Source organism: Telmatherina bonti (assembly GCF_933228915.1).
Source record: "Telmatherina bonti genome assembly, chromosome: 11".
In the NCBI taxonomy this organism is placed as follows: domain Eukaryota; kingdom Metazoa; phylum Chordata; class Actinopteri; order Atheriniformes; family Telmatherinidae; genus Telmatherina; species Telmatherina bonti.
In genome coordinates this window covers 29,342,288-29,366,515 of record NC_136629.1, presented here as the reverse complement: position 1 = coordinate 29,366,515, position 24,228 = coordinate 29,342,288, and the positions used below count along the sequence as shown (strand labels likewise).

Genomic DNA, 24,228 nt, shown 5'->3' with positions numbered 1-24,228 from the left:
GTGTTCAAAACAAAAACAGCAAGATTTAATCACAATTATAACAAGATTAAGAGAGCATATGAGAAAACTAATCTCAGCAGACATTAAATGTTATTTTTCCAATCAGTAAACAGTTCCAGACCGTGAAAACTGTGCTGAGAAGTATCAAGCAAAGAATTTAATAAAACCTGAAAACAATAAAGTAATAAGTAAATAAAAATAGCTTTTGTTTTTTTATTTTTTAAAAATAAAGTAACCTTTGGGATTATTGGTGCTTCCTGAGTTAAAAGGCAGCTCAGGTGTCAGCAGTAAACAGGAAGTTCTGCTCCTAATTACTATGCAGAAGCTGACCAAGTTATTATTTTTCCTGCTTTATTAACTCACAGCCACAAATTACTGTTCCCATCCCGCTAACATTCATTTTGACAGAATTAACGAGTTTACAGTAAAAAATATAGTTTCTTATGTCCAAATCTGGCCTCATTCAAAGAAAAAAAAAGATAACAATTGCTGCAAGTGTATACACAAAAAATATTAAATGCTAAGAACAAAACAAGTTGGATGAAATTTTCCTTTGGCATACAAGAAAGGAAAAATCCATGTAAAATAAGGGGAAAAATTAAACATCAAAGAATAACATTACTGTCATAGACTCTTGGAAAGAAAGTTAATATTCATGAAATAATAAACTATTCATTTCAAAGAAACCCCTCTTTTTTGTTGCATGCTAAGCAACTAATCTCCCTTTCAAAAGCTGTGTTCACATTTGGCCTGCCCTCCCGAGCTCAAGGACTGAGATGTGGAGAAATCGTGTTACAGAAATTGATTGTAAAAAAACAAACTGCATCAATGGCATGAAAAGCAATCAATCAGTGGAATGAAATTGTTTATCATTTGTGTTGCAGTGTCACAGATTAAATAAACATTTCCACCTCTCCGAATAACTCATCATTTCACAGGAAGTTGCTGCACGGTCAGATAATGTTATATTTCAGCCTCAAAAGAAAACATTTCCAAGTCATAATAAAGCTGCAATACGTGAATGTAAATTGTGAGATGGCAACATTTTTGTTAGACAGCATTAGCATAATATCAAAGCAGTCTCGACTCTTGAATAGTCTGAAACCATACATTTTGTAACATGATGATCAAACCGGTTACCTTTATCTGCAAAAAAACATTAATGCTTATGTGAGCAGTAGAAGAGTAAGTTATCTTGACTGAAAACATGCAGGACCAAGGATTAGCATCTCCCTTCTTTCGCTCCTGTCTCTCCATATATGCTTGGGGGAAATTTAACACTAGCAAGATGATGGATATTAAATGGGAATTCTGGCGACTCTACAGTTGATGGTAGCATCTCCTTCACAGCATAAACAGCAATGAAGGAGATGCTCATTAAATTCCCTCGAGGGCAGCAGCTTCACCTGAGCTACAAGCTACCTGTTCTTGCTGTGGAGCTGCGTCTTGCCTGCAGGTGCTTCTTTAAAACTGAAGTAAAGCTCTTTGCTGCTGACAGACACTTATTTTCACCCTGATAAAATATGCATTTCGCCCAGATTGCTCTTGTCCTTTTCACCCACAAATTCAAAATGTCAAACTTTCAGGTTGTAAACACCATCTTCTCTACTGTGTCTTTGAGGGATTCAAAGATGCTCATTGACGTGCAGATTCAACTGCCTGTGGCAGAGCAAAAGAGAAACAGAGATTTTCTTTATTTTCCCTCTTTTTTTGTGGCCACACACACACACTTTGATACTATAAAATGCCAACCGTAATGGACTGCTAATTGAACACAATTTGGACACTAGCTAGTTACTATAACTAGACACATTCATAATTGTACTTTAACATCTTTGTAAAAAGAAATGTGACCCCCTAAGCACTGATGCCAAATTAGTTTGAATGCCAGAGATGTACAAAGCCAGACAGTAGGTAGCAGACGGTGATTTTAGCACATAATAATTAGCTGATTCTACATACCTGCTGGTCAATGTTTGGCCAAAATGTGAGAAATATATAGACATAGAATGTGCAAGTGGAGGGATGTATATTAAGAGAAAAATACAGCCACACACCTCTCATGAATCAGAGGATATAAATATGACTTTTAATCAATATAGTATTTTATTTATTTGTGTAGATTATCCGCTCAGCCTGCCTTTAACAGCAGACATGTCCAGAATGTCATATATTTATGCCAGAGCATGTGTTCAGGCTATTGTGAGGGGTAACAACTAATATCTGTGATCAGTTCATCAATAATGATTTGCAGTACTCATGTTGCATAAGCAAAACAATGTTATCCCATAAAGACAACCTGCATTCACAAACATATCATGTTTGAAACAGAATCTATAGAAAAGCAGTTTGGTTGATGACTGGAAACTAAATGAACTTGTTGCATTTCTGTAAGCGTTGATTTCCAGATGTTAAATGTTATTCTAATGGTGCATTCACACTGACACTGGTTAGCTTTAAGCTAACTGGTCCACTTCCACAGAGAGTCTGGTCTGTTTGGCACAGCATGAATGTGCATTCAGGTGTAGACCAAAAAGGAGAACTTTGAATGGAGACCCCTGCTTGAAAATCAGGGGTCTCCATTCATTTACAAGAGAACCTGCTGTTGATATTGGATATGAATATTGGATATTGGGCTGCATGGTGGCATAGTGGTTAGCACTATGGAATCACAGCAAGAAGGTTGCTGGTTCAATCTTCTTCTAGGGTGAGGTTTGGACAGTGGCCTATCTGTGTGGAGTTTGCATGTTCTCCCCTTGTATGCGTGGGTTCTCTCCGGGTACTCCAGTTTCCTCCCACCGTTCAAAGAGATGCATGTTTGGTTAACTGGTTACTCTAAAGTGCCCATAGGAGTGAGTGTGAGCGTAAGTGGTTGTTTGTCTGTGTGTGGCCCTGTGATGGAACTGTCCAGGGTGTACCCTGCCTTTTGCCCAAAGACTGCGATAGGCTCCAGCTTCCCCGCAACCCTTCATCGGATTAAGGGTTTGGAAAATGAATGAATAGGATGGATATTGGATATTGGATATTGTCATTGGTTATTGGATATCAGCTATCTTGCTGCCTGTCTTGCTGCTCAGATTCCAGCAAAAACCATATTAGGTTTGAACACAAAGTATGAACAGAAACCCCGAAAACTTCATAAACTTCATGTTCAGTTGTTTACTTGCACTTAAGGAGCCATTTTTGGGCCTAGCCAGTCAATGAGCCAGATTTTCTTCTTTGGTCTTGTTGGTCAGCATTCATTATGGGGAAAATTGCTCCTTGTGAGCACATGTTGTTACTGCGTAACATTTGGGCTGCTTGAGTTAAGTGCGGCTTGAAAGCAAACAAAACAAAGGAAATATTGTTTCACACACACACACACCATGCTGGTGTGAATGCAGACGACTTGAAATGAACTTTGATGGATTTGACTATTTGGCTGATTGTATAGATATAAGAATATAATAGTTAACCTCTGAGTTAATACCAAGTAATTGTTGATCCAGTCGTACACTTTATCACGAACCAGTGGTAATGAAGAGGTTATGATTGCTTTTTCTACTAAATCCAGTTAACTGTGGAGCTGTTTTTGCCATCATTACAACCTGTTCACAGCTCTTGTTTTTAGGTATGTTACGTCTACCTAATTCTACAATTAATCATGTTATTAAACGCTACAATCAGTTGTTTTTTTTTTTTATCTTTTTTTTAATGGTTTTATAAAAAGAAGACGACCAAAGTGTCATTGTGGCCTCAACAATGGCCTCAAATGCTACAGGAAAAGGAAGAAATACATCAAATACATTTCACCATCTGTGGCATAACTGTGGCTTTTAGTGATTAGTGCAGTTATCATTGTCTGCAGAAGAAAGCATTTCTGTTTCCAGATATAAGATTTTGTTTCTTTATTTTCACTATTCCAATATTTTTTATGGGTCAAACAGCAGCTTTTCTGTTAAAGGACAGTTGGAGGTCAAAGCCAGTAATATGCTTTTCTCACGTTTCTAACGTCTCTACTTTGGTTCTGAACATTTCTTTCCAACCTTTCTTATAATGTTGTTTCAAGAAAGAAATCTCCTTAGTTCATGTAGAGGTTCTGTTGTCTTTTTTATCTCTTTTTTCTGAAAAAAATATAGAGTTAATGTGTGGAATCTATATATTCTTGACATAGCAGAGGAGATTTAAGTGGAATGAAATTTCTTGGTTAATTTATACGGTTTTGTATATTTTTATGTTATGCTTGCGTCAAAATATAAGAATAAGTTAACGTTATAAGGAGTCAGTCTCCATGTGGTTTTGCACATTTTTGGTGCTGGAATATTGTATATTATATAATATTGAATATTATTTAAACCACTTCTTTGTGAGGTTTGCGGCAGCCCCCTTCCCCTCAAGGTACAACCAGGAAGTAAACAAGTCTGGTCATGTGACAGTTTACACTAATGCAGAAAATTATGATAATAGTGAAATAAAATTGTGATTTTTATGCCAGCATTTTATTGAATGTGTTCATTATTGAAATTTGTTTCATGAAAGTCACCCATCGTGTTTTATTATATTATATTTTATGTATTATCATATTATATATGTTGTTTTACCTGTTTTACTTGTGTGCATGCTGCTTATTTCAAACACAACTACACATTCCTTTACATATACCTTTCATAACTGTAATTCTTATTTTTCTATTTAATTATTTATTACTTTATTAAATCTTCTTCATATTATTATTATTAATAATATTATTTTGTATTTAACCATTTCTATTATTCTATTTATTTTTCTTATTTCTTTTTACTCCCCCACTTTTTATTTCAACGTGTTTTCCGGTGTTTTCCTCATTGGGATATTCCACACAGGAGTTATGCCTGTCTGGTCTATGAGGTTGCCACCGTCAGACCCGCCCTTGTCTGGGCAGTTATTGGTTTCCTGCACTTCAGCATAATGGGTTTTATGCAGGACCGGCCCTATCCATAATTGGGGTGGTGGCAGCCTCTTGGATCGGGTAACCCTCAGTGTGGACAGATCCCTCAAGATATGACTTTCCCACAGCAGCATATGTACTATGTACATATACTATCCCACCAGTCACAATAATGACTGTTGACATTTTTACTCATCCTGCAAATACACTTAACAAATTCGAGTAAATGCAATAACATATATTGTCACTAGACACCCTAAAGATCATGTGTACCAAAAATCTTTGTCCTATGTTTATTTCAACATACTTTACTAATCACTTCTTTGTGAGGTTTTAGCTATTATTTCATTATTGAGTGAAAAGGAGTTGAAAAATTACTTAGAAACTTTTTTTAGAGCTCTGTAAACAAAGATATTGTTTATGGTCACTATTGTGACCGATGGGTTGAAATAGGTTAAGCATCATGCCTGATTTTGGGGACGAGAATCTGTTTACTTAAAACGGGATTAGGTTGGGGGCATTTGTGTTATTTATCTGTGTGAATTTGTGTGAGATCACACAAATTTGGGTTTCTTATATGTCTGGGTATGTGAAGGCTTGTATTAATTTTTAATTTGATGTTGATATTATTTTAATTTGATATTTAATCACTGTTTTATGTAAAGCATTTTATGATGCTCTTAGATTTGAATGTTGCTACATAAATATGATATGATTTCATTTTATTGTTTCTTTGACAATAATCATGCCCAGAACATCTACAATTATGAGATCCCTACTTGTTTTTTAGAGTTGGATAAAAGACACAATACGATCAACAAAGAAATGCTCTGGAGTTAACCCTGCTGTCTTCTGTCACATCATAGCATCACAAAAACCGTGGCTCTTCTGGACACATGCAGTTTCCTTCATAAGGTGTGTTGACATGCTCAGACAACCAGTGGCTCACTTTGCTTTCAGAATAGACTTCCAATGGCTCTACTCTCTCCTGGGAGGGCTGTGATGGACAGCGTGTGGAGCCAAGTGGGGGGGTTAAATTTGCAGTGTTGAAGCAAACATCACACAAATGGACATTCTAGAAAACATTATGATGAGAAGAGTAAAAGCATGGGTGACTCTAACACGGTCGAAGAGCCTGTTTTCTTTTTTCTTTCTACAAATGAGTGGGACAAACAGAAGGACTGGTGGTTAATGCTCAGCATTGCACACAAACTACTGGCAGGCTGAGTTCAGCTCTGTCAAGCCACCAAGCCTTCCTGTTGTGAAGTTCTCTGACGCCTTGAAATCCTGCTGAGTGTGTTTTTTATCGGCAAGCTGTGCTTCCCTCATGGGTTTCCTTTTCTTCTTTCCCGAATGCAGTGAAATAGTGCAGACATTCCAAATCCAAGTCAGGTAAAGATTGTATTCTACCACAGGATAACGCTTATTTGGAAGAAACCATGTCTAATGAGATCTCACCCCTTTTTTCCCCCCTCTTTTCACACATACGTATGTGTTTGCACGTATCTGTGCTGTCTTAAATCAGACTTATGCTCTGTCTGTCTCCTTTGTGACTCAGTGTTGCTTCATGACTGGCTGCAGAATAAATTGTTCTGCCTTAGAATAATTGCAGCAGCCGCTGGAATCAACTTGTTCATCTGCAGAATTATTGTTAAACCGATATAATAACTGAAGTGTTAATGTTCATATTTTCTAAAAATTTCTTTGAAATTCAATTTTCAGTCTTCAGTTGCAGTCAGTGCAGCAGTGCTGCTTCTGTGAATCAGAAACTCTCTCCCCTGTTGGGTGTTGTTGTCAGTATTCTTTTGTTGGCTATTTCTCAGTTTGCACCTCGTTTTGTGCTTCAGAACACCTTCATTTTCACAGATGCCACCTGCAATTCAAGTTTATATGAATTACACCATCTGGCTGCTGTAAGAAAGCCTCACATTCAAAACCATAACTTTTACTCACACACTTAAGCTCTTCATTTTGTATTTATACCAATGCAGTATTAGCAAACAGAACGTTTCCAACACAGTTGGTGAGACTAATACAACATATGGGTGAAATAAAAAAAATCATTCATCAACATATTTATCTAATCAACTGTTTTACTTGGTTTAAGTCAGAGGAAATATATTTTTTATTAAAGGGAGGTTTAAGTTTGTCAACAAGTGAGTAATCTTTTACCATCATCTTAAGTACTTTCGAATTTCAAACTGAATGTTGAAACTTTAAAAAGGATTCTGGAAAAGACAGACCTCCTCGCCCAGCAGGCACAACATTTTGGTTGGGTTGAAAGAGCCAACCCACTTGCTGTCTAATCTTGCCTGCATTGATCATACTCCCTCCCAATGCACGCTGAAGCTTCCAAGCTCAGTGGGCCGCCACGGCCGAGCTGCTAAACTAGCCTGGGCTTTCAGTTATGACGAAAAAGCAAACAGTGTCAGAGTCTAAATCCAAAGTAGATGGAAGTCGTTTCAGATGGTCTGTCAACCGAGCTTCTACTTCGACACAGTGCCCTAGTCTCAGCATGTAGGGCCAAATAAAGACAAACACTTGCTGTTTAGCTTGAAAGCCAGAGCTGTAACATGAAGTACCTGTACCGTGCCCATTTAAAGAACTCTTTACTTGATGTTTAGAGATCAAAATGGCTTCAGTCACATCACGGCTGAATTTTTTTTTTTTTTTGGAGATTTGATTTTCTCTAAAGACTGAGAATGTTTTATTTACAGAACTCGAGCACATTTATTCACTTTGATTAACTCCCTTCCGCATGTATATGTGAGTTTTATGAGGACACAGATAGTTTATGTTGTGCAAAGTGATATTGTGAAGTTGCTGTATAATTCATGATTGCAATGACCTGCTATCCACAAGAGAGCCAACAGCTCTGACTTCAAACAACCGAGCTTCAGCACATCTGGTCTGCTAGGAAATGTTGCCTTTGTTAATGAAGTGATATAAATTGATGTGACAGACAAAAGCCTCTGTATGTTCTGTGTCTCGCTCAGGTGGTATTGAAGTACAACGCCCTTCTGCAGACTGATATTGCTGCTGAGTGACTCACAAAGCAATAAACAATAAAATAAAACGAGACAGTTCTTTTGTTATTGAAGGTGTTAAATGATGCTGTTTAATGTAGGGATTTTATCAAGTGAAGTTTCATACTAAGTGCTATTCCAGCTCCCGGGGGACTTAAATTTGCTTGATGAACCGTGTTTTTTCATTCCTGGAAACAGCATCTGCTGCCACATTCACACTTCTGGGCTGCATGTATCTTTTAAGTTGCTTTTCTGGGCCTTTTTTAAAAAAAAAAAAAATCCTAATTAGTTAGCATTTATTGTGACATTAAATGTTACATATCTAAATATGATCAATGTCTCCAAAATTCAAAGCATCATCAGACACTATACGTTTTTAATGGTGAGTCATATGACAACATGTCAGGTAAATGTGTTATTTCTTGCTCTGGGTCAAAGAGGAGCTACTGGTGCCTGTCCCATCATCCACTGGACAAAAGCCTCAGACAGTTTTGATGTATAATATTTGCCTTGATTATTAACATTCCTCTCAGTAGCTCGTGTAACAAATGCTTTTATGAAATCATCCATCTGTTTAATTGCTGTTTCTGAATGTGATGACAGTTTTATTGATGAGGCAACTTAATTCCAACAGCTGATAAGGCTGGATCAACGGACTGGTGAGAGTGGGAATGAATTGTAATGTGCACTCTTGTGTTTCTTCTTTCACGGACTGAATTTCTTTTTCTGCTTTCTTGATTCCTCTCTACACAACACACTTTTTCAGACAAGTAATCTTCTCACCCTAAGCCCCCGCAAGTCACTAGCATGATCCCATTTAGTCAGACATAATGATTGAATTCATCTCAGTCCATTTACTCCAAAGGTTTAAGATTTATAAAGGATTAGAACCGAAAAATCAATTTGCTTGCACACTACCCCCCCCCCCCCCCCCCCCCCCCCCCCACACACACACACACACACACTTTAAGTAAGCTTAGAGACACTGTTGAACATGTAAATAAAGGCTGAATACAATGTTAAGCAAATTTCATAAACTCACAATAAATATACAAACATCAAATCTCGAATGTGAGACGTTTTGTTCTTTTATAAAAAAAAGATGTTAACTCATCTTAATACTAATGAGAACACAATGTCTTAGAAAATACTGGGACTGGGCCGTGTTTACCACAGTTTTTGTTAACAGCAATCTTGAAACATCTAAAAACGGAGTTGCTTGATGTTTAGAGGGAGAATGTTTTCCTACTGTTGTGTGATATATGATTCTCGCAATGTAAGAGTACTTATTGTAGTATTGTATGTTTTATAATGTGCCAGATGTTCTGAACTAGTGAAAGGTCTGGACTACAGCCAGACCAGTTCAGCGTTTAGTTTACACAGATGCAGAATGCAGTTTAACACTGTCCTCGCAAAATGTGCAATGCCTTTCCTGAACATTACACGATCTGGTTGGGAGCCTGTGTTACTTTAAACCCTGTATATAAAGTATCTGCATTCATGGAGGCTTTCCAGATGTGAAAGTTGCTTGTTCCATAGGCAGTTATGCACCTTCATACCATCATATATGTAAGCTTTGGAGCTGAATGTTGATAACAAGCCAGCTTGTTCCTCTTTTCCTTTGTCTGGGTTCTGAAAAGAATTTAAAATTTGGATTTATCCACAGAACAGTTTTCCATTTTACCTCAGTCCATTTGAGATGAACCATGGCCAAGAGAAAACAGCTGTCATTTCTGTATCATGCTCACATATGGCTTCTTATATGCATGACAGAGCTTTAACCTGCATTTGTGGATACCACACTGAACCTATTCACAGGAAATGACTTATGGGAGTGTTCAAGAGTACTAATATTAAATATTGATTTTTGACCATGCCTCCTGCACAGAGAGGTGACTCAATTTCCTTAAAATCTTTAGATAAAATGGTATACAGCTGCTGATAGAATGATCAAAGCCTTTGCATCATTATTTTTTGTAGAACATTATTACTGAAATATAGCTGCACAATTTGTTGAAAGTACATTTGCACATTGTTCAACATCTGCCCATCCTTCACTCTGAGAACCTCTGCCTCTCCAAGGTGCTCTTTTCATAACTATTTATGTTACTGATCTGCGGCCAGTTAATCTGATTAGCTGCAACATGCTCTTCCAGTTGTTTATTTTGTAATACTACTTATGTTTTACTTTCTGTCATGCAGCCATCAAATAAAAAATAAGATTGTATTTTTTATGAAATGTTAAAATATCTCACTTTTAATGTATAATATGTTTTCTGGATTGCATTGTAAATAGCATTTTGGTTTGCAAATGCAAATAAATGCATTTAGTTTTATTTACATTTTATACCCTTTCACTGGTGGAATGAGCAACATGCTAAAATATGGGACACTTTTATTTGAATACTGGGTACAGGTTGCTATTATTATCTAATTATTAAAAAAAAAGGAACAATGATTTCAAATAACAATTTGACGGCTTGCATGACATGCTAAGCTTCAAACACCTGTCTGACACAGCTACAAAGTGAATATTGTATGACTGTATTGATGTGTTGACTGCAACCATGACACATTCCTCAGAGAACAGGGAAATTTTTATCAGGCGACAAGATGGTTTTAGGCACATTGCAGCTTGCTGTGGAGCTGGATTCTTCCAAAGTAAATGCATAAATGTAAATGCAATGCTGAAAAAATTCCACACTGTGTTATTTCTGCAGATTTCCAGGTTGGGTATAACTTTTGGACAGTATAAAGGACCATTTTTTTTGTAAGTCTATCAATTTTTCATAGCCAGCCTGGACATTGTATCAAATCTGTATGCGATTTCCTCTAGAGGAGGTCTCTTATAGAGGTTTTCATACATTCAGCACGAGGAAGGAGCAAAGTTTCCCAGGCAGCTCAACTGTACATTTTTAAGACATTTTGCCACAATATGATGCATGGTTAACATTCGCTTGTAGACAGATGTAAAGAAGAGCAAGTAATCATTTTTATTTATAAAATGTAAAGAGATGGACACGTCTGCGATGGACTGGCAAGCTGTCCAGGGTGTACCCTGCCTTTCGCCCAAAGACTGTTGGGATAGGCTCCAGCTTCCCTGCGACCCTTCATCAGACTAAGCGGTTAGGATAATGAATAAATGAATGAGATGGACACTTGCATCTAAATTAATTCTCACTATTCTAATAACCACCTGTTTGGACGATTTGGGGTGGGAAAAAAAAGAAAAATCTGTGGTATGAGTAGAATATATTTGAGTTGATGTTGTCTTCAGACTCTGGGGAGGTTTGGATCCATGAAAAGAGATGACTTATTTAAAATAATCAGGGTAAACATAGTTCACATGCTAGTACACACAAAATGCAATCTGAAAACTTATAATAAAAAGTTAATTAAACCATTTTTGTAATTTAAATAGGTATTATGCTTGGTGTTGTTACAACTCTGGTTATAATTCAGTATATTTTTGTTCGTATATATTTGTGTATTTTTGTTTTCTTTTAATGTCAGCATCCTGTAATCTTCTTTGCAACGCAGCAGTTGGTTTTGGAGATACTATGCTTTGATCTAAAACAAAATCTCAAGTTTGACCTGTTTAATTTGGAAAGTTGCACACCAGGGTTTAATGATGAAAATAAGAAAAAACTCTTGTTTACATGATGGAACTCTTTCTTGTTATCGGAGATGTCACCACAAATACTCATAAGACTTGATAATTAGGAAGTACTGTAGCTCCGAAAAGCTCAACAAGATGCCGAGGAAGGCTTCCCTCGAGAGCTGTGTGATGTGGAGGCTTTACGATTGTAACTACGGAGGGAGACCCTTGCTTCAGCACTTAATTTGTATAAAGGAAAAATCAGCTGTTTTTCTGTAAATGACCACTATGGTTTTAGTTTTATTTCTAAACTGAATTTTTGAGAATAGATGGAGGTGTTTCTTTTTACTCAGAATATTTTAAAGTTAAAGTTAAAAGCAAGCTAGCATGAATTCATACATCAGTAATTAGATATATAAACAAACATTCTGATATTGACTGAAGTCTTGATGTTTTCGTTGGAAAATGTCCGTGGTGAGCTGTTAATATGATTAATCTTGAAATCTAATATTTTTCACGTCAGTTGTAAACCACCATTATGACACATATTGATTCATTGATCTCGTCAGTGGTAACTTTCTCTCCTTATAAAACATACATACATGAGTGAATGTCTCATCAGAAGTGGGTAAGTGGAGTAACAAGCTATTACAGTTTACCCATCAAGCCCTGACAAATTTTCAAAGAGAACACCTCAAAAGAAAGTAAATGAAGATTTGCTCGACAGTAGTCAGGTTGATATACATGTCCTTGGTGTCTGGGGACATCAGTGGGCGACAGAGAATGCATTTCCAGTGTCAAAAATGTTATGTCCATTATTATTCCTGAGTAAACTGCAATAAAACAGAGGAGAAATGTGAAGTATATGTCCTTTCCTGGTGTTTTCCTTACTTTCACTATGCTATACATGATTCCATGTTGTCAGATGTCATTAATCAGCAAAAAAAAAAAAAAGATTCCTATTAAGGTTTAAAATTTTAAACAAACACCATTGTCCTGTTTTATTTATTTTCTTATTTTTGTAGTGTGTGTTTATGTTGAATTTTTTGAGGTTTTGAGGGCCTATATGACTGAAAGTGTAACAGGAATAAAGGAGCATGTATCAGGGCGTGTAAAATGGATGTCCATGAATGGCTACACAGCTGCTATTCAGCACTCCTGAAATCCTTCTTGAAAGTTAATATTATATCTGATCTGTTTTGTAGGTGATTCTGATGCTGACAAAATACTACGACTTCAACTCTGGCAGAGTAACAGAGAGTTCTTTATGGAGGTAAGAAGTTCCCAACAGGTTTACAAGTTGTCAAAGATAGATATGGATTCTACAAACCAGAACAGAAAAAATAGGATATTTGGACTTTTCATGACTACAAGACAACAAATTAAGATATAAATATGCAACAAAAACCACAATATATAAAAGACAGTCGATTCATTATCAGTGTATCTAGGAATCTGATATATAAGATCCATATAGAATAAAACATGGGGTGGAAATCACAAATGGGTGAAAATGAGCTGCTTGGTAAAGGTCTGCCATCTCAGAGCCCTTTTTATGTTAATTTTGGAGTTAGCATTTCTTTCTTATCTAATATTTCTTGGAGAATATAGTAGATATAATTTAGATAAAACTATATTTTGACACCTTGTGAGTTAGTTTGCGCAGAAGAATGGAAGATTGCAGTGTGCAGACACTGTAAGATTCCTCCATGTTCCCAGACGTGAGACCATCACCTTGTTTCACCTCTTCTTTCTTGGCTCCATCCACTTCCTTCCTGTCTTTCTGGCTGCTAACAAAACTGAACCAAGGTGCTTTTTTTTTTTTTTTTTTAAGGCTGCGATTAGTCTATGAGCTGTTTTGAATGTTAGTGTTTCCACTTTGATAATGGTGTGCTAAGTGCGTTCATCCATCGCTAACAACATTGACTGCTAATGCTTTTTAAATGAGCACCTGGTTTTCAGCAAGGATATATAAAGAGATTTGTATGAATTTGTCCAAACAATCTGAATCCCCCAGTTAAAACAGAGAAATGCTGTTCATATTTGCTAAAACACGTAAAAACAATCATATAAGACAGTCCACTGCATTTAAATATTTTGCCATTGTTTCCTCCATTACTTTGGCCAGAATGGCGTTTTCATCACCAAGGTCTTTGTGGAGTTGAGCCGTTTGGCTGCGGTAGCTTGTGCCAATGTACAACTAACCCCCTTGGGGTGGAAAGTTATTTTGCAAATAACACCCAAAATAAATAAATAAAAAGTTGATCACAAAAAATAAGACAGTCCACTGAATGAAATATATATATATATATCCACAAAAGGCTTTTATAATGTGATGTACAATACCAAACACGTGGTTATTTTTTTATTATTGCATGATAACAATATTTCACATCTTAAATGGATACATAAATATTCTTGTTTATAGTTCAAACCATCTTGAACTGCAGGTGTTTGAATTTTAGAAAAATTTGTCCTCTGATTTTAAAAACATGAAAATTATAGTAACATCTCAGCTTGTAGTCATACATTCCATATTGGCTATTTTGTTTATTTTGATCATTAGAAAAGTATGCATCCATTTAGCAAATTGCTGCAGGACTTCTGCTGTTGTAATTTTCTGCTTGCCTGACATGCCTAATGATACAATCACCCTCAAAACCAGTACGATTCGCTCTGTTCTTTTTTCACTCTCCACTGAAAGCTATTTACTTTACCCTGTAATTTGCTTTTAGGTCAACTGATTATGGGACCACGTATGAAAAACTTAATGAGAAAGTTGGAACCAAAACTATTCTGAGCTACTTATACGTGAGTCCAAACAACAAGAGAAAGGTAAGTTTCAGTGCAAACATCACAGAAACTCCTGCCTGCATGGAATAAATCTCTCAACAGATTATCATTTTGACTGCATAGCAGCCCTGCAGGAGCTTATACGATGCGCCCATTTCAAGCTGTGCATTTGAACAAGCACACCTAAGCCCTGAGGAATGGATGTTGTCAAGGTGGGCCACTGATTCCCTCATCTCTGTTCTTGTCTCAGATAATGTTACTGACTGACCCAGAGGTGGAGAACAGCCTGCTCATTAGTCTTGACGAGGGGGCATCCTATCAGAAGCACAGCTTAGCCTTTGATATCCTCAGCTTGCTTTTTCACCCCGAGCAGGAGGACTGGATCCTGGCTTACAGCCACGACCAAAAGGTAACGTGTAGTGTCCGATGGCATAAACAAACCAGAATTAAAACAGAAAATGTGAAACGAGAGCATCCTTAGGAGCAGATAATGGCTGATGTGTTTGGGTTACTACTGTGTAGTAAGCTTTTATTAGCTTTATTTACATTTTCCAACATGACTGTAGTCATTTGGAATTTACAAACAAATAATTTAAAACACAAGTTGCATAGTCAAAAAGATTAGTTTGGATGAAAGCAGGAAACTTTCAGGACGCAACTGGAGACTTCTGGAACTTACTAAGCCAAAGCAGATGCAGTGGATCGCCTGTGCCTCTGAACAAGCCATAAGGTCTGGCTGCAGACAGCTTTGAGTGGATATGTCCTAGAGAGCACCAAACGTTTACAAGAGCAACACTCCCCAAAACAGCATAAAAGCTCCCACACGCATCGAACTGTGAGCTTAAGCCCATGCCAGCCATTACTGTGTGTGCAAATCCTGCTGTCTGCTTTACTCAACAGCACAGACATCAAACTCAGCTCTCCTCAGCCTCCATTGGAAGACTTGATTTTAGAAAGAAACAGTCAAGGTCTGAAAAGTGAGACAAATGGGGCAGTGAGGAAGATGAAAGCCTATTTGAGTGGCATCAACGGACCAAAATAAAGGCGCTGCGGAGAAATTTGTTTTCAGATCACTCTGTGTGTCTTTGTAAAGCTATATTTTATCTCTTTTCCTTTTATCACTTCCAAAAGAAAGTAAATCAATAAGAGCTTGGTTTCATTTTACATTTATTGATTGTCTGTCATGTCGTTTAAAAGTTGAGAGTTCTGAGAGGAGTAAGAACGATACCACTGATCCTTGTAAAGCTTAGAGCTTAAGACGCTTGCTGCTCAATCACTGACGCAAGATGACAGGCCTTAACAGTGCCTGTACACCAGCAGAATGACTACATGGAGAAAAATAAGAATAAAAGTTAAATGAGAGGTTTTATAATGGCTACTTTAGATGCAGCCCAGTAATCATCAGTCTTTAGAAAATCTAAACTGTTATCTATTAAATATTTTATGTTAAAATTTGTCATCATGGTATTATTGCACTTTTATTGCTTAAGTATGAGCTTTGATTAACTTGTAGTCAAAACATAATGTTGAATGCCACATTGGACATGAATATGGAAGTAATTATCCTGGACATCCTGGTCTGAAAAATATTTTTTTTATAAAATACTGTATAATATATGTATTTGTTAATGCATTCCCATTTTTCAGCTCTATGTCTCTGTTGAGTTTGGAAGGAGATGGCAGCTTGTGCATGATAGCGTGGTCCCCAACAGATTCTACTGGTGAGATCAACAACCACAAAAATGCTTCATTGTTTTATGTGAAATCTGGTGCTCAAATCTGCATGTTTTGGCATTTTGCTTGTAACAGTTGTACAGACAGAAAGCAATCAGTCAGCAGCCTGTTTAAAGTTAAAAACAGAAATGTTTGAGTCATATTTGAACAGCAGATTTACAAAGTCTTCAGTGATCTGTTAATAAATGTCAGGGTGTTTTTAAAACTTGTTCTACTTGTAATTCTAGTGAATATAAGTCACAGGTTTTTGGAAGACAAAGCTTGTATTGATAAGAATGTATTATACTTTTTTTTATACCTATGAATGATGAGAAATTAATATTTGATCCGCTCCGTACAGTTAAATCACAAAGTCTTGTTGACACTGTGCCGAGATATCAAAGTATTCTACAAACTGTGTAACAGCCAAACACTACGCATCAATTTTTCATTCATTTTCTTTGATAGATGATGTGCAGTTCTCTGAATCAGCTGAGGACGTAGCAAAAAAGCTTGTGGATGTCTCATTCTGGTGTTTTAAGGTTATTAGCTTGTGAGAGCTGATACAGGGATTATGGCCAAAGATAAATGGTAGATTTATTGTGGGTTTTTTTTATAGCTTTTGGCTACAAAACACCATTTTGCACTCCTCTCTATATATCAAAAATAAAACTGTGTATTAATGAAGAAAGCTTGGTTGACCTACAGTGGAGAGTATTTTTGAAACTGAGTCTTGGTAATGCAACAAATTCACATTATGTAGATGTATGAGAATGTTTTAGGAAATGGAAATTGCTCAGAACATTTAATGTAAAAGTATATAAAAACGCAGAAAGCAGGTTTTAACAATGTCTCAATATCTTGTAATATGTGTATAACCTGAAATAGTTGCATCAAGTAAACCCACAAAAATGTATTCACCCTATGCTGCTTTTTTATAAAAATGATCTTGTGCAATGGTGAAGCGATCAGAAGTGAGAAAATCCCTAATTCTTAATAATAACAAGAGCCGTTTGTTATTACAGATTGCTATTGTTAAATAAAAATCTGTAAATTATAGCTTGCAGATGAAATGAGTTATAAACGGACAGCAAATTTAGCATTTTATGGTTTTTCAACTAAGCTCTGCACATGTCAATAGTTATAAGTTCTCTGCAGTATGGTAAATATATGTATATATATATATATATATATATATATATATATATATATATATATATATATATATACATATGAAAATTCCCATATATTTCCAATATTATTTACATTTTAAATCAACACTCTGTACATCTTTATATGAAAGACATTGTTTATTCTATTTTGACATCATCTGGTCGAGTATTACAATGCGGTCAAGCAAAGGCAGCTTTTATTTATGCCATGTATATACCTTCACATCTCCCCAAGTGCATAAATCACCAAAAACACATCATAAAACAGCTGCTCACGGCAACATTTCACCATGAAATAACCAGTTTCATCCCATTCCACACTGCCCAACTTGTCTAAAAGAAATAATGATTTACAAAAACATGTTACCAGGCACCCACTCTTTGCAGGCTTACAGTAGCACTGCGTGTTAGTTATGGGATAGCACACTGTAACATTGTGAGGCTTTATTTAAGATCAGGGGCTGCTGTTCACTGATAGAATTGGATGAAGTATTTGACAGAAAGTCCATTAAAAGAGATGGAGCTGTGAGGCAATTACAGAATGCTGAGGGAAGCAGGATGGGGGCTTTTTATATTATAGATCAGACGCAGTATGGAAAATGAGAAGAAACCCATCTTCTGTCACAACAGCTGCTATTAATACAACAAGTGGTCACTTCCGTTGCTCTGCACTTAACAGCTACCATGAAGAATCTTTAGTTCAAGTGAATGAAATGGCTAAGTATGCCTCACACAAAATGAGCAGTGTAGGTAAAAAATCCTTAAGGACAGTGTTTGTAGATCAAGTTATTGTATTATTACCCCCGAAACAATGGTAAACAACTCAGTTCCATTGCAAAAATATACAGTTGTTTTTCTTTTTTTAGCTTTTCTATATTATTGTTATTGTTTTTTGTTATCATTTTTCCACACACAAATTCATCATTGCTGTGATGATGTGACGTTTCATGGGTTTTCTCAGTTTTGAATTCCCGTCTTATTTTGTAGTTTTTTGTAGTTTAGTTCCTTTTCGTGTCTTGTTTCCTGGTTTGCTTTCCTGTTTATTAAGTACACCTGGTCTCAGTTAGTTCATCATTTGCATTTGGGTCCACGCCACCACCGCTCATCGTGACATAATGAATAAGAAAGGAATCCAAAACCGAGAAAACCCATGAAACCTCACATCATGACAGTGGCATTATGTCATGATGAGTGATGGAGGTGTGGATCCAAATGCATGACTGGAGGCAGGAATGCTTAATGTAGATGTTTATTCCAGAAAACAGGAAGCAAACAAAATGAACCAGCAAACAGAACTGAAACCAAGGGCTACAAATATTGCGGAACAAAACAAAACAGGTGAAAAGGAATTGAGACCAGGTGTACAGGAAAGCAAACCAGGAAACAAGACAGAAAAAGGAACTAAACAGGGAAAACTACAAAATAAGACAGGAATCCAAAACCGAGAAAACCCATGAAAGGTCACATCGTGACAGTTGCAGGAATAAAGATAATAAATCAAGGTTGCTTTCATGATCGAAAGCAACCTGGACTTTACAATGGAAAGATGGAAGACAAAGAGAAAGGCAGATCTCACAGATATAATAGTCAAAATTAAGCTTTCATTGATAAATGTCATGATCTGATCTGATCTGACAAGTTCAGTTTGATGATAAACAAAGAAAAACTTACCATGTCATAGTGCAGACTTTCATATAAGTGGTTTATGAAAAACCATCTTTAGTTTTATATGCAACTATAATTCTGTGGCTAGGCCCTGCGATGGACTGGCCACCTATCCAGGGTGTAAACTGCCCAGAGATTGCTGGGATAGACTCCAGCTTCCCTGTGGCACTTAACGGGACTAAGCGGTTCAGAAAATGACTGGCTGAATTTGGTGGTTATAATTAATTAGTTAACTGTCTTTATTTGCTTTTAGCTATAGCTGTCTGAGATGAGACCAAAACTTCAGAAAGAGTGAAAAGCACCACTGTTGGAAGTTTACAGATTCCTGGACCGTTCAGCTCAATAAACAGTTAAACTAAAAGTGGCTCACTGAGTTTTTCTTAGGAGACTACTTAGTTTATTGATTTTGCGTATTTAATTAGCACATTGTGCACTCTTGTAATTTAAGTATGTTTTGTGATTCATGTGAACTGCTGCCACATTGCAGCATTTATTCACTTATGAATAACAGACATTATTGTTTCTGGTGTTCTTGAATAATATTGCAGGACTGTGAGTCAGTGCTTTTATACAAGCCAGATTGGCACAACCCACATCAGGCACCAAATCACAGTTGCTTTGTAGTTCTAAGAACTCCTAGTTTCCAAGGCCACGTTGAAAATTAGTAGCAACATGGTCTTACTGAAATATGTGAAATGACATCAGCCACATAATGTGAGGCACATAATGATTAACTTCTGTGGCCTCTGTATACAAAAAAATCTTCTTGGGTCTTGGTTTGCAGGCTGGGGGTTCAACCCTGAGGTGTGGCACAGATTCTGTGAAAAGAGCAAAAATTTCATTTGTAATTCTTCAATAACTTTATAAATTTAGTTTGGATCCTAAACCACAATGTTTTTTAAGCCAAACAAGTACTTTTACTGCTCAAATCAGAAAGGTATGTTTAATCCATAAAGATCCAACCCATGAAAAAATGATCAGATATGTCTTTTCTTTTTCTTTTTTTTTATATGAGGTCTTTATTTTTGAGGGATACTTACCATTCATGACCATGTGATATGTGAAAATCTTTATAGTGTAATCTTCTGCTTTCTGGTGTCAATTAGGGACAGAAGACAGAAATCAGATTATTTTCCACAGGCTTTTGAGCAAAGTTTGTATTATAAAGTGATGCCAAAATGTCTCGGAAACTGTATCTATCATATATGTCACACTGGGTTTGATAAGTTAAAGCTAACCAAACAATAACTAAACATGAATGGAACAGTAGGCAGTAACACCAGGTATACTGGAAAGGTCAAATAAGAGGATTTCGCCGTCCACCAAGACACTTAATTTATTCTACGATGTTGGCATTTGTAACAGACTGACACATTATTTTAAGCTATTACCTCCAACCATGTGTGGCAGGTAACAGTTTTATGGTACTGGTTTTATGTTAATGGAAAAAAGTTAAACATGACAAAAATAGCATCTAGTGTTTTTTTGTACAACAGGATACACTATAAAATTTTATAACGTATCATAAACTTACAGTTTCTATGGAACAAACTGGAACAAATCAGGTGTTTAACTAATCTTTCACAGATTCTAAAAAGATGTTTTTGTTGTTAGCAATTTTTATGCTAATCTAGCATGAAATATAAATAGGTTCTAAGCATTAACATAATATTTTGTGTTTAAAAGACAGATGTATTGCATTTGTAAGATACAAAAAAATGTGGCATTTTAAGCATTTCTTATTTGAACAAGTTTACTGTGTTTTGACTGTGTATAATCACTTCATTCTGTTCACAAGTTAACCTAACTAAAGCAAAACAAGCTCTGAGATAGAGATATTTTTTGATGACGTATAAATGGGAAATTATAACAAGAAGAATAAACAGAATAGTGAAGGAGAAATCTTATTCCGAGCAGTCTGTATTTAGTAGTAACAGCTTTCCTTTTAAGGCATCATGAGTCCAAAAAAATGTTAGAAAGCACTGAAAATGTTATATTAGCATACATCAGCCACTGGTTTTAGTGGTAACCACAATGCCTCTAAATTGCTGTGATTATATTTCAGGTCCAGATTAGGACTGGACAAAGAGCAAGGCATGATTCACTTGGAGATCAGCATCTCAGATGGACGTGAGTCATGACATCATGTTACCTTGGCGACTGAATAGCAGCAAGATTACACATTAATAGCATTTGTTGCAGTCTTTGAACTTGGATGTGATTTTGAGAGACTTCTGTTTTTAACAAACCTCATCTCCCCACCCAAATGAGCTTTTCGGAGACTGATTAAGTTAGGTCATGTTTTGTTGGCTAAGATATAATTTGGCTTTTTTCTTTGCCTAAGGGACAAAAGTCAGGGGACTTCCATATATCCTTATATGTCCCATCCCTGTGGAGACGTCTTCATTTGGCTGATGCTAAGACACTGGGACAGCTCTCTCTACGTTATCTATTAGCGAGGATAAGGATTGGCCTCCAAAATCTTTTGCCTCCGTCTCTCTTAATGCCATGAGCATAAGCAGTGTGAAACCTTGATTGTAGGCTACAGAGGGTTGTTTGTTTCTTTGTTGTATTTTTAGCACTGATTTCTTGCTTACCCACAGGGTCGCAGTACATAACTTGCAAACTTCAGAATTGTTCTGATGGAAACAAAGGCAAGCCTTTCCCTGGATTCATCATCCCTAATTCCCTCGTGGTTCAGGATGAATACGTATTTATCCAGGTGGGTTTTTATTGCAAGGTCTGGCTTCATTAAAAGACAATTAAAAGCCGTAAAATCAATGCGTTCAGCCACATTTTAATGTACAGCCATGTTTTTCATTAACTAAAAGGGGCCATTACGCTGAAAAAGGGCGGGGTGAAGATGGGAGCTCTGTTTTTACTACTACAACTACTCCCTGCCACAACGTACAGCATCCTAATTTGTGGTTTCAACGATGGCTTGAATAATTTTAAAAGAAGCTTCTGACAGTCAGTGTTTATATGAATGTTTGTGAATATCTGCTTGAAATACTATGAAGCATGTTCTCAGACAAATTCTGACATGTCTCTTAAAGGTGCCAATTGGTGGCCAGTCAGTCCATTATGTGTCATATAAAAGAAATGCTTTCTACCCAATGAAACTACCCAAATACACCCTACCTAAGGTAAGATGACTGCAAAGCTGTTTGGCATTCTGTGCTTTTATATCTAAGATCGTTTTAAGCAAGGTTGCTCCAGTTAAGTCAAAATGTTTGGAGACAGTTTACTGAAATGTTTTCTTACTTTCTCATTTTTCCTGAAGTTGTTTCAGATATTCGTAATCACAACCTCAGATCGCTGTTAATTTACGATCCATGCATATTACCTCTGCTTCCATCTCACCAGTTTTAACAGATATTTACTGAAAAACTGAATCTCAAGTCGGGTATCAGTGATTCCCAGAACCTTAAAGAAACTTTCTTTAATGGCAGAATGGTTTATTTCGTTAACTTTATCACTAATTTACATTTATCACAAGCACAGCAGGGTGGCTTTGAGGTTTTGAGAGTCAGTTTGAGAGTCATTGTCATAACAACAGGAGAGCTTTAGTGCCTGCGGTGTTGTTTCGATAAATCTGCCAAAGAGCCCATCCATCCATCCAGCCGTATATATTGTTGAAATCTCCTTGAGAAGGACACATATCACCTCACCTTCATTCTGTATAAAGAAATCAGTAAAATGAAATGGAGCCTATCCTCATTTTTAGTGCATAGCAGGAAGTGTCTGAGGTGTAATTGCTGTGAACCCTTGCCATGAGATGTCAATAGAGACAAATCGCTATTTCTCTTGCGTGGCTGTGTGCACGTTCTTATGGAAATTTTTCAATTTTCTGTTTTGTTCCTTAGATTAATTGTCATATCATGCCGTTTGTTTTGATGACTAATCCACACAGAAGCATCCAATGATGAATTGCATATATTTAGGACTTGCAGATCATCAGCACGGACGATAACCAGGTGGTGGCAGCGATTCAGGACTGGCACCAGAATGATTCCTACAACCTGTACATGTCTGAATCCAGAGGGCTGTTCTTCACCCTGTTAGAGGATGTTGTAAGCAGTGGAGGTCCAGAGGACAATATCATGATAGATCTTTATGAGGTAGGAATAAACTCTGCTGTGGGAGTCCTGCTGTCATGTGATTATATCTGTTCTATTACTCCGGAATATCAATCTCAACACTTAAATTACTGTGCTGAAACCTCTATTAACCTTTCATGGATACTTTCAATTATTTCTCTTTGCACTTGATTACTTGATTAATTTCAGCAATGATCGGTACATTTACAACTGCAAAATTATTTTTAACTTTACTGTATTGTTATTACAGTTTAATGATGTGCCTATCCTCACATACTCTGTATTTTACCATGAAATTGGTGTAAAATCTGCTTTGATAGTTTGATAACTACAACCCCAAAACATAAAGTTGGGTAATTGTATAAATAAAAACAGATGAGAATAATTTTTAAATCTTTCAAATCAATATGTGGTTCAGAGTATTTCACAGAAAACATTTCAAATGTTGAAAAGTGCATTTTTCATGGCAAACATTAGTTCATCTCTCTCATCTTGATGGAAGAAACACACCTTAGTCGAGACAAGGTCGACACAGTAAGTGGTACTGAAGAGAAATATTTGGAGGAATATGTTACTGCCAAGATGTTTAACTGTCAACAGTTTACTAACATGATTAGGTCTGAAAAGACAACCTCAAAGAGGGAGAGTCTCTCAGAGGACAGGATGAGCAGAGTTTCAGCAAAAAGTGCTGAATTTGTGAAGAAGTTTCAGAAGTTTCAAAATATTTTTCAACTTAAAATGTGAAGACTTTGAATTTCCCATCATTTACAGCACATAAAATAATCAAGAGTTTAGAAATCTCTTCCCAGTATACATGTCTGAAAATTATTATCGAATATGTGCAATCTTCCGGCCTTCACGCATCAAGAAATTAAAAACAGGTGTGGTCGGTCCTGGAATTGACTGCATGGACTAAGGGACACGCCCAAAGTATGTGAACAGGGTTCACAAAGTCATCCTCAAATGCTGATGGAAGCTTAATGCTATAGTTGGTAATTTTGCTCAGAGACATTTTTTTTTTTACTCTGGGTGAAGTGGTTCCTCTTCCTGATAGTAGTCTATACATTTTGTAATCATGAACAATAAGAAATATAGTGAGATCCCTCAGTTTACTGTCAATCTGTAAAAACTCTGACCAATCCAAATGTTTGGACCAAAATGAAGTTGTTCATTTCATATGTTTCGTAGTGTTCTTCTCCTGGCTCCTCTCCTCCCCCTCCAGCGCATACCCGATAGCCACACCCTGCATATAAAT

The 24,228-nt window shown here is 36.6% G+C and overlaps 1 protein-coding gene across 1 annotated transcript in view; it reads left to right on the top strand.

Annotated features, from left to right (window-relative positions):
* LOC306762370 (VPS10 domain-containing receptor SorCS1-like) overlaps positions 1-24,228 on the top strand; it is a gene marked incomplete at its 3' end in the record, with an annotated part of 58,030 nt that overhangs the window by 8,078 nt on the left and 25,724 nt on the right. Inside the window, exons 2-9 of the mRNA XM_079248813.1 lie at positions 12,736-12,803; positions 14,266-14,365; positions 14,574-14,732; positions 15,971-16,044; positions 20,939-21,003; positions 21,477-21,595; positions 21,930-22,019; positions 22,818-22,994. Coding sequence (XP_079104939.1) covers positions 12,736-12,803; positions 14,266-14,365; positions 14,574-14,732; positions 15,971-16,044; positions 20,939-21,003; positions 21,477-21,595; positions 21,930-22,019; positions 22,818-22,994 — 852 coding nt within the window. The remainder of the gene's footprint in view (positions 1-12,735; positions 12,804-14,265; positions 14,366-14,573; positions 14,733-15,970; positions 16,045-20,938; positions 21,004-21,476; positions 21,596-21,929; positions 22,020-22,817; positions 22,995-24,228) is intronic.